The sequence below is a fragment of the Sesamum indicum genome, linkage group LG8 (assembly GCF_000512975.1).
Source record: "Sesamum indicum cultivar Zhongzhi No. 13 linkage group LG8, S_indicum_v1.0, whole genome shotgun sequence".
In the NCBI taxonomy this organism is placed as follows: Eukaryota; Viridiplantae; Streptophyta; class Magnoliopsida; order Lamiales; family Pedaliaceae; genus Sesamum; species Sesamum indicum.
In genome coordinates, this window is record NC_026152.1 from 17628241 (window position 1) to 17638840 (window position 10600).

The 10600-nt window shown below is 31.5% G+C and overlaps 2 protein-coding genes across 14 annotated transcripts in view; one reads left to right on the plus strand and one right to left on the minus strand.

Moving 5' to 3' along the window:
- The window catches only part of LOC105169143 (pentatricopeptide repeat-containing protein At1g10910, chloroplastic), a 10395-nt gene extending 4718 nt beyond the window's left edge, over positions 1 to 5677 (minus strand). For 3 of the 5 annotated variants that reach the window (XM_020696439.1, XM_020696441.1, XM_020696440.1), the window contains exons 1-5: positions 5249 to 5677; positions 4439 to 4523; positions 3206 to 3469; positions 1837 to 2139; positions 780 to 884 (exon numbers count right to left, since the gene is read on the minus strand). In XM_020696439.1, coding sequence (XP_020552098.1) covers positions 780 to 884; positions 1837 to 2139; positions 3206 to 3469; positions 4439 to 4523; positions 5249 to 5541 — 1050 coding nt within the window. In that variant the 5' untranslated portion in view covers positions 5542 to 5677. The remainder of the gene's footprint in view (positions 1 to 779; positions 885 to 1836; positions 2140 to 3205; positions 3470 to 4438; positions 4524 to 5248) is intronic. The other 2 variants (XM_011089447.2, XM_020696442.1) reach the window with 2 other exon arrangements.
- The window catches only part of LOC105169146 (phosphatidylinositol 4-phosphate 5-kinase 8), an 8519-nt gene continuing 7996 nt past the window's right edge, over positions 10078 to 10600 (plus strand). For 2 of the 9 annotated variants that reach the window (XM_020696251.1, XM_011089456.2), the window contains exons 1-2: positions 10091 to 10231; positions 10326 to 10542. The gene's annotated coding sequence lies outside the window, so the exon portion shown is untranslated. Of the gene's footprint in view, positions 10232 to 10310; positions 10543 to 10600 lie in introns of all 9 variants that reach the window. The other 7 variants (XM_020696249.1, XM_011089455.2, XM_020696252.1 and 4 more) reach the window with 4 other exon arrangements.

Here is a 10600-nt window from a genome sequence, read left to right on the forward strand (position 1 = left end):
CCCCCCCCCCGCGCAAGGAGCATATTTCCTTTTTGCAAGGATTTGAAGCATGTGGCACTACACGAAAGTAATGGAGAATTTATTTATTTTCCATTATTTGTACATACTCCCTGTAAATGCATTTGATCCCTATGTCTTGCACTTTAATGTCCAGCTGGCAACAAATTATGTTAAACTATATGATTTTATGCCAGATTGTTGTATTAATTTTTTATAATCTTGGTAGCATGAAGTACTATTATCTTTAGTATAAGTAGAACATGTTTGACAACTAATTGCTTGATATATCATTCAGAAAAGGAGTCCAATTGATTGATTAACAATAACATCTGCACATTCAATTCTGACTGAAGGTAGTGTACAAGTAATATGAAGTTTTAAACACTAGGCAACTGGACATTTCGTGTCAAATCAAAATAATTATGGTTGCAGCTTTCAGTTAATTAAGTATGGGCCCAGATATGACTTTGACAAGTCTTCATCTTGCATTGATATCAACAATCAGGTTCATTTTGGTTTGACGTTAATAATCAAATTCCATTTAGCTATTTAACATTGTTTATCTTTGAAACCATATCAGAAAGAAGCAAAATCATCATATACTAAATAAGCATTAAAGAAAGCAAAATAACAGAAACAAATCTAAGACCACACGGAAATAAATTAATAAATAAATAAATCTGCAGGATATATATAGATGAGGTGGCAGCAGCGGGATACATAAAGATGCAATCATCATTTTGAATTGTAGCAGAAACACAAAGTACATGTATGGTCACCTCATCTTCAGCATAGCCCAGATCTTGCAGTTCATCCATCAGTTCTCTTGATTTCTCAAACAAGCCGCCTTTAACAAATACTTTCAGCAGAGTTGTTAGTATAACCTGCAAGAAAATTATATAGAACCACTTGTGACTGAATTGCTAAACTAGTAGGTGACTAGAACTTAGTTCCCCACATTGACATGATGTGCATGAGTGCAATGGATATATAAGTTAACACTAAGTAGATGCATTGTCACTCTTACTAAAATTTTATCCTAAAATTAATAAGTACAAAAATTAAAGAAAAGAAGAGGTCCTAATAATACTAACACCTGCACTTGCAAATCGGTGTTACACAAACAGTGACATACTAAATCAGAAAGCTGACTAACTCAGCTATGACAGATAAAAATGACAAAAATATTAACAACATTCTCTCCAACTATGTGAGTGAAGTTACAGCAGTCATAATACAATGCCACAGAATGATAGCTTCCTTAAACAGCCCAAGCCTCAGTTTCAGTATGAAAAAGCTAGCCACAGATCACAAATAGTTAAAAACCTAAAGAAAGAAGGGATTTCGAAATCCAGGTAAATGGAATCTTATTCCTCTTATTCAGATTGTGACTCTTTCAGGATCAATCAACATTAAACAATGAAGAAGTGCGAGAGGATAAATAACCTGCTCCAGTGAATTGCAAAGACAAATACTAAAGGCAGAGTTTTGCTACTTAAGTGACACTATAATCAGAGTCAAAGGCATATTTGATCCTTGGATATTAGTAATGAAGAAAAGGAAAAACATTTCCACTTCAAATAGTATTATGTTTTTCATTGCTGATTAATACCTTTCCTTTTTCCCTTCCATTTCTCACTTAAAACCCATGGTCCAAACATTGCATAAAAATGTTTTATGGCGTTTCTCCATGAGTTTCTCTATGAAAATGAAATTTAAATCAGCCACACATGTAAAATTATGATGTAGTAATGAATTAATAGTAGCATTAAGCAATGTTCAGTAAATTGAAGTGGACAAGATTGCGTTTCTTGGTAAAAGAACTTGGAAATGCACCTTGTTCAAAACTAGTCCTGCACATCTCATTTCTTGAATCAACTCGTCAGCCTTTTTATAGTTTCCATCAACTGCATATGCATTTAGCAAAGAGCTGTAGTGGAAGACATTGGGAGAATGACCTTCACTCCTCATCTCGTTGAAGTACTTCTCTGCTTCTTCACATTGATTGTTTGAAGCACAAACTGATATAAGTGTTCCATACACTACGATGTCCATTTGCAAGCCCCTATATTTAATTTCTCGCACCAGTTCCATTGCCTTAACATATCCACCCTTTACTTTGGCGCAGCCCACAAGTAACTAAGATGCAAAAAGCCACAACTGTAAGGACACAGGAAACTGACAGATAGCGTAAAGATCAAAAGGAAGAAGAACTCAGCACTGGGGCTGACTACTAGGAAGAGAAGGCAGGTTTGTGGTGCCACACCCACCACCTGCTCGTTTGCAAGCACATATATATAGATAGATATATTATAAGTGTGTTTTTGTGTGTGAATGTTATGTGTTTATATCCATGGACAAAAACAAAACATATAATGATGTTTATCACATTGGATTTTTCTTTCTACATATGTTGTATAGTCAGAGATAGTACTCGACCAAACAATCAAACTAATGAACCAAAAATCTTAACAAAGACAAGATTAAACAAAAGTCATTTTAAGGTGAGAATTATCAATAAACAATAATATAGACTTTCATGGATATTTTCCATATTTCACAAACATCAAAAGTTTTAATTCGTTTCCATCTGAGATACTTGACAATTGAGATTTGTACTAGATTATTTGGAACTTAATCTACGCGAATAACAAATTTTAAGTTTAGTACTTTTAAGTTCATTATCCGTAACCTTATGTAGTTGCTTGACTGATGACTTACTTGTTGGTATTGTTATTGTTAATTTTGTTATAGAATATTCTTTTAGCCATTTATTTGTTGCTGTTTTACATTCCTAGAATATCAAATAATCCACTAACACCTTCGTTTTTCTTTTCCTGTTTACTTTATTTCAACTTTTATTACTTCTGCTGTTATTGGAATATATGGTCATGCTTGAGTTACAAAATTTTTGTACTGCTCTATATATACATTAGAACAACAGTACAACACATTACAAGCCCCCCCCCCCAACAAAAAGAACATCTACCCGGATTCTGAAATTTAATCCCATAAAATCCCACAGCTTTTTTGCGACAGGCATCATTTTTTTCACAAATTCAAAGAGACTCCAAAACTTCAAATCAAATGCATATTAAGAAGAAAATGTGAACAAAAGTTGTGTTTGGGTTGCATACGATGATTCAATCCAGAAAATCTTCTCACTGGTTTGCAACAGATCATGGAGAGAGTTATAGTAGCATACCGTGCTATACGTTACAATATCAGGTACTAAACCAGCTTGCTTCATTTGATTAAATAACTTCAGGCTGCTGTGAAACTTGCCACTCTTTATTAAACAATACAGAGTGGAATTGCAAACAGAGACGTTGTTCCTTGTGTAATCATCTTTGATGCTATTATATATCTCTAGGGCCTTCATATAATTCGAATCTCTCCCAATGAATTTTATATAACTGCTGTAGGAAGCAGTATTAGTTTTGCCATGCTGCTGCATCCATTCAAAAAGCTGCAAGGAAATGAGATAGTAGATTACAACAAATACCTGGTGGTTTTTTATGTTTTGATGCTCATAGCTTCACTCAGAATAAAACATCTGAGAGGCAAGTCTTAAAAGAAAAACTTCATGAAAGAGTACAAAAGCTTTCTTTAACATAGTTTCATATCACAATGCTATTAGACCCTATCAGCTACATTATGCAACAGATATCTATAACCCAAAGTGGTCAACTTTCCATGAAAACAGCAAGGTGTTTCATTAACACCATGCTATTAGACTCTATCAGGAACATTATGCAACAGATATCTATAACCCAATGCTTCTACTATAACAGCAACCCTCAATGTATTCTTCTCAAGGGTACCAAATTTTTTGGGCCATTCAGAAGTTGTATAGCAAAGAGGTCAACTAAAATTTTTCAGATCTTGTTCCAAGTGAGGTAATGAGAACATCCACACAGCTTCAGATGAACACTTAATTGTTCAACCACATACATACAAATGACTACTTGAAAAATGCTTATGCTTCCTCATTTACTGTCCGGCCATAACCAAACAGCTCAGTGTTTTTAGTCTAGCTTTCCTGCTTGAACACACTCCAGACAAAGTGTACACAACTCTACCCAGTTACTTGTATGTTTAAATATCACAACGTTTCCATGTGCTTGTGAATTGAATTTATCATCATAATGTTTGAGTAATTTCCATAAAAGTAAAAAGTTTTTCCAAGCTGAATTTTTTAATCTTGGTTTTGCCATGACCCCAGGAAAACAAGGAAATATTTAAGTGGCATTCAGAGATCAAAACATGCAACACACTTGCTACAAAATCTACCAGTTATTCAACATTCACATTATTAAGTTGCAGTGTATCATGTGAACCATAGGAAGAGAAACATTAACAAGAATAAGCATGAAAACACTACAACCAACATGTCAAGAAAAGGGAATTAATAACAGAAATTGTTGACCCATTAAACCTGATAAAGATCCTTCCATCTGTTTTGCTTCCCAAAATGGCGCAACACCACATTCAGATCTTGTGCTTTCAACACTTTTCCTGATCTGTAAGCAGAATGAAGTTATCTTTTTCCTTTCTTTTGTGTAAGGTTAAATATTTTGTCAAAATGGCCACCACAGGAAGTGCTTCTCGTGAAAAATCATCAGTTTAATCAAATATACTGCCCAAAATGGGTTAAGAGGAGTTTTTAACTTTTCATTACAAACAATATTTCTCTCATATGAAGCAAAATTGACAATGTCCCCAATATGTCTAGAAATAAAATCATTTAAATGAAAAATTGTTCTCAACAGTCTCACACACTCAAACACATAAAGAAGCCATGAAAGGACAATGCTGCATATAGTCCAAGACAATGGTAAACAAGATGGACAAATATGAAAGGATTATGCTAAATATACTGCAAGACAATGGTAAACAAGAAGTCATTAACAAGGAAAACAAACAGGCGCACAAGGCAAACTATGCTATGACCACAGAATTGTAGCAACCTACAAATTAGTTATCCAGCACGGCTAAATGCTCTAGAGTAGTTGTTAGCAAGACCATCAACTATATTCTCTACTCCATTAACTCCGAGAAGACAACTGAAAGCTCCCACCAAAAACTTAGTTCAAATATTAGCTTCACAATAACCAACTCATTCATAACCCTCTCACAAGAACAACCGGCATTACAGCACATAAGATCCATAATGAAACAAATTCCAGGTTAAGTAATATCAACATACTGAAATAGGTTTGATAAAGAAAAGCAGAGTTGAAGAAACCTCGAAAGAGCAGATGCCAATTCAGAAGAATGCTGAATATCAAGAATCGCGGATTCTCTTGCTTTATACGGAGCAGAGAGATTCTTCGGATTGTGTTTGGAAACCGTCAGCGGCTTGCTCCAGACTTCGCTACGCTCTTCAGTACCATTAGAAGAGACTGAAGCCGAAATTCCCTCCGCCGCGGCCGGTGTTGCAACCGTGGCGGCGATGGGCTTAAAGTTCTTGACAGGCCGGGTCGTGGAGAAACAAAACACGGGCTGAGAACTGTTTCCTAACAGCGAGAACACCTCCATAAGGATTGGGATGAGCAGAAGCAGAACAATCCAATCAAGTATTCAAACAGAAGAGGAAGTGAGAAACGGGCAAATTCCTATCCTATCTCCAAGCGGGGACTGCTGCAATATCGGAATGGGCGATTGTTCTACTGATTTACACGATAATGCGACTCTATGAAATTAGTTACGATAAACACGCTTATCCGAATTTATATTTTTGTACACTTTATCACACGTTTATATATTTTTCATTAATCTATACTCATTATTTAAAAAGAAAAAAAAATCCTTTTGATCCACTAATTTTTAATAATCAATTTTACTCTTTAATTTTTTTTTCCATTCAAATAAAAATTTAATCATAATAGTAATTAAATATTTTCTTACTAATTTTATAATTATAATTTTTTTTTTGACACGCTACCCTACATTTATCTCTCACGTTATGTTCTCGTGATTCTTTTGCCACAAATCTTTTATATTTTAAATAAACTCATAAATACAATTTTTTTCCCTCACTACATACTACATTTCTTTCTTTTTACGAATTTCTTTATTTTTTATCTCCTAACACAATGATTTTTTTTCTATCCTATAGTTATCTTTTATATACTTGCAGGGCTGCGTTCGATGACAATTAATAAATATAAATAAAAAATATTGAATTAATTATTTTTTTATAAATAAGTTTTCGGTATTTTGAAATGACATTATGACAAAAACCCTAAAAGAAAAATGAAGTGATGGGGTAATGTGTATGTGGGGTAAAATTCATGCATTAAATTTTTATTTTTTTATTACAATTTGGTCCTTCTATTTTTAAACTTAGAAAATTATAACCGCTTTAATAGAAATAATTTACTGTTGACCCTAAAATAATAACTTATATAATGATATATTAATATAATCATTGTAAACTTAATAAACTTATTGAATTTTCAAATAAAAAAATTAAACAAATAAGTTGGAGAAAATAGTTTGAATAAAAAAATAGAGAGAAAATATTTAAATACAAAAACTTCTAAAGTTAGAGAATAAATTAAGAAAATAAATATGTTTGGTAAAATATTGAAAAAATGGGTATACAATACTTTGTATCATTTAGGCGTTCTTTTATTTAAAAATTTTCAAAAGTGCAATAAATTCATAACAATTAAATTGATATATCATTAATCAAATTATTATCTGTACTTTTATATAATTGAACATCGCCATTTTACCGTCTTCAAATTTTTATGTATGTCATTTTTTATTTTTTAAATTATTTTATTAAATTTGTGTTTTTCTTTCGTCTCAGTTTCTATTTCTCTTTTTCTTCTCTCACTCATTTTTTTCAATTATTTCTTATAACTTTCTTCTACTTTTTAATATTTTTTATTTATCCAATTAACATATATATATTTATACAACAATAAGCAATTTCTAAAAAATTTAAAATTAAATGTACACAAATATCTGAATAAACGTTTAACGATAAATTTTTTCAATTAAAATAATTATTATTTTATATGCTAATGTATGAGGGACCAAATAGCAATAAAGAAAAAAAGAAATGTCAAGCAGTAAAAATATTTTTTTCTTAGAAAAAAGGTTTGTTAGGGGTAATATGGGAAAATTAATTGCTGCAGGGATTAATTTAAAATTAGTTGAAAAAACAGAGACTATTTTAAAATTACAATTAAATGTGGGGACTAAAATGAATTTTACCCGGTGTATGTGTGTGGTCGACCACTGTGAGAGGCCCATTTGCTGTGCATTGGACTCGAAATATATCGTGGATTTGTAGAAGCAAACAAGTTCCACAATATTCATATCATCTCAATCACCATCTTATCTATCTTCATTGACTGGTTGGCCCGCATTATTTCTATGTATATAATCAAGGGTTAACTCGGATTTAATATTTAAAAAATTATAAATATTTTGTGATTTTAACGTCGGTCTAACAACGAGCCTACTTCGTTAGCTTTTCATCTAAATTTGTGTTGTACGGATCGTATATTATTTTATATTATAAATTAAAATTTTATATTTTTGAGAATTTTTAAATATGAACTAATATTTCCTATGAATATTTATTTTACCCATAGTAAATATTTTTATATTTTTTATATATTTTTTATTTTTAAAAATGCTGCAAGGGTAAAATAATAAATATTCACTTCACCGTTTAGGGGTTACATAATAATTTTCTGTTTGAGGGGGTACTCATAATTTTTGAAACAATAAGAAAGTATTCGTAATTATGTTATACTTCAAGAGAGGTAGTTGTAATTTACCCAGTAATCAAATAAATACGACACAAATTTTTAAAAAAATAATAATAACACACAATTAAAAGTGGAGCGGATAATGAAAATGCATCAAAGTGGGGATGAATATTTTTGTGTGTATGAATTTAGTAAGGTCGTATAGGTGTTTAATTTTTGTCCGAACAGCTAAGAAATGCTAAATTAAGACTCGAAATCAATTGCATGATAACGAAGCAAACAACAACATTCGAAGAGTCTCGGTCATAATTCTCTGATATTTAAATTAGTGGGACTGTAAAGAAGAAAAATATGAGTTCGTAGGAATAGTTAAGGTGGTAAAAATTATACTCATAACGTGAACGACTAACGATGAGTAAGATTACACAAGAACCATTTATGCGAGAATGATTCTATATTTATCCTGAGTTTATACATATTTATATTTAATTAATGAAATTGAGACCAGGTTAGCATAATCCAAATAATGTGTGGATTTTAGGCAACTTTTTGTATAGAACAGCAACCTAGGGCATTTGTGTCCTGATAAAATACAGAGTAAAATACATTTTGTCATCATGAACTATTCTTGATATAACATTTATCCTCTTAAACTAACAAATATAACACCTACCCCCTAAAATTAAAATTTTGGACAATATTACCCTCATGCATAATATATATATTTGTTTTTAACAATTTTGCATTTTAAATTCAATAAAATAAAATAAAATCAATAAATTAAATAGTTCAAATTTTATTATATTATATTTAAAATAATATATATATTACTAATAATTACACCAAATCTCATCGAAATATATATATTTAGCAAGGAGGCATTCCTAGTCAAGATTTCATGTCCAAGTCATTAAAGTATTACACAAGTAGATGCACTCAAAACCTAGTTGTGGTACAGAACTTTTTAGGGTCAATTTATTCCCAATCAGAAATTGTCCCATTCTGTCACAAAAAGCAAAGCTACTTTACTTTTTTTATGTAAAATTATTTAAAAAAAAAAAGGGGGTAGAGGTAAACATCACAAAATTCTTTGAGTGTCTTTGTCCTGTTGTCTTTATTTCATTTCTCCTTCAAGTTTCCAACCAATTCCACCACCCTTCCCCCCAAACTCTTTCACATGTTTTATTTAGTTAATTATCAACTGCCCAACAACTTTTTTATTTTTTTTCATAAATAAATTCCCATAGTGGCATTCCAAATTTCAAGTGGTAATTAAATAAACATTCGGACAAAAATTATGCAAGAAAAACAATGTTGTCCGACTTTTTCATTTGTAGTTTTGTACTAATAGTATGTGAACGTGCATATTCTCGTGAACCACTCTTGAAAATTGACTCCACCTATATCCATTTCATCATGTTAGTATATGCACTGTAAAATAAATAAATAAATAATTGGGTAATTAATTAAGTGAAATCATGTTTGGATGGAAATAATAAAGATAAGTGTGTTCATGAAATAAGAATCTGAATAGTTTAATTTAAGGAATCCATGCATTTGGTATGCAAAAGCCATATTGCTCCTTTGCTTGTCATCCAAACAAGCTTTAACCTCTATGGAAACATGTCGGAGCATCATCGCCAAATCATTTTAATATTTTTATTCTTAATTACCCTTATTCACTAACAACAGTGGCGCACTCAGAAAAATAGTTTAGCCATATTATAATTTAATTAATTAATTTATTGAATAAAATATTAAATTCTTCAAACATTATTACAACAAAAAAAAAAAAGAGAGAGAATTTTGATAAAATGAAAAAATTAGTTATATTATATTAATAAAATGAAAAAGTGAGTTATATTATAATGTTACTAATAATTATGTAATGACAAAATCAGATATCATCACTTATTATATTTTTTTAGTGATAATTTTAAAACTATCACTTATATTATATTTTATCGATAATTTGTAAAAATTGTTAGAGAGCTATTTATAATTTTTAATTTAAATTAATTTAATTAAGTGTTATTTTTTTTTAATTTATAAATTGATAAACACTGATTTTAAAGTTGAAACAGAAGTCCATATGTGCGGATAATACCCATAGCAACACTGATCCCCTACGACTCAACGCACGCACGTTACTGTCGGTACGCCAGCCAAGCAAACCAATCCGCCGAGAGGCTCGTGGGCCCAAATAAGTTGCATGCTCGACACGTGTACACCACTGCACATTCTATAAATATCATCTTCATCCTTCACTATTCGCTTTTTGTTTTTGTTTTTGCTTTTTTTTTTTTAGCTTGCGGCCTAAAAAAGGGAAAAGGATAAAATAAAAATAATTTGGATTAGATTTTCATAAATTAAAGTCGTTACTGGAAAATAACTCATACAACTGTACTCTCTGTTGTGGGACTTCAATCAACTGTTTGCTGGAGATTTGGCTAGGGTTGGTCAGGAGATCGATTTGGTGTTCTCCGCTTTTTGTTCAGGTGAGCGTTTCAGTTTTTTTTTTTTTTTTAGTTGAATTAAATACGTTATTGTGAGCGTTTTAAAGGTGATTTAATGTAGTGTTAATTGGATTAGGAGCTGATTGATTGCTGGTCAGTTCGATTTCCGCCACTTGAATGTCGTCTGTGATTGACTTTAGTGATTGGTATCAGTTTCTGTGTGTGTAAGGGGAGACTCGTAGCGTGTTTGAAGGAAAAAGCATCTGGAGAAGAGAGAGGAGGAGCCGATATGCTTCCTGTGGCAATGTAGAAGTAATGGTAAAACCTGTTGTTTTAGGACGACTATAGTTTGGGTATGAACAGGTTGCAATTGGTTTAGTGTCTGAGTCTGTCGGGCTTGGTTGTATATCT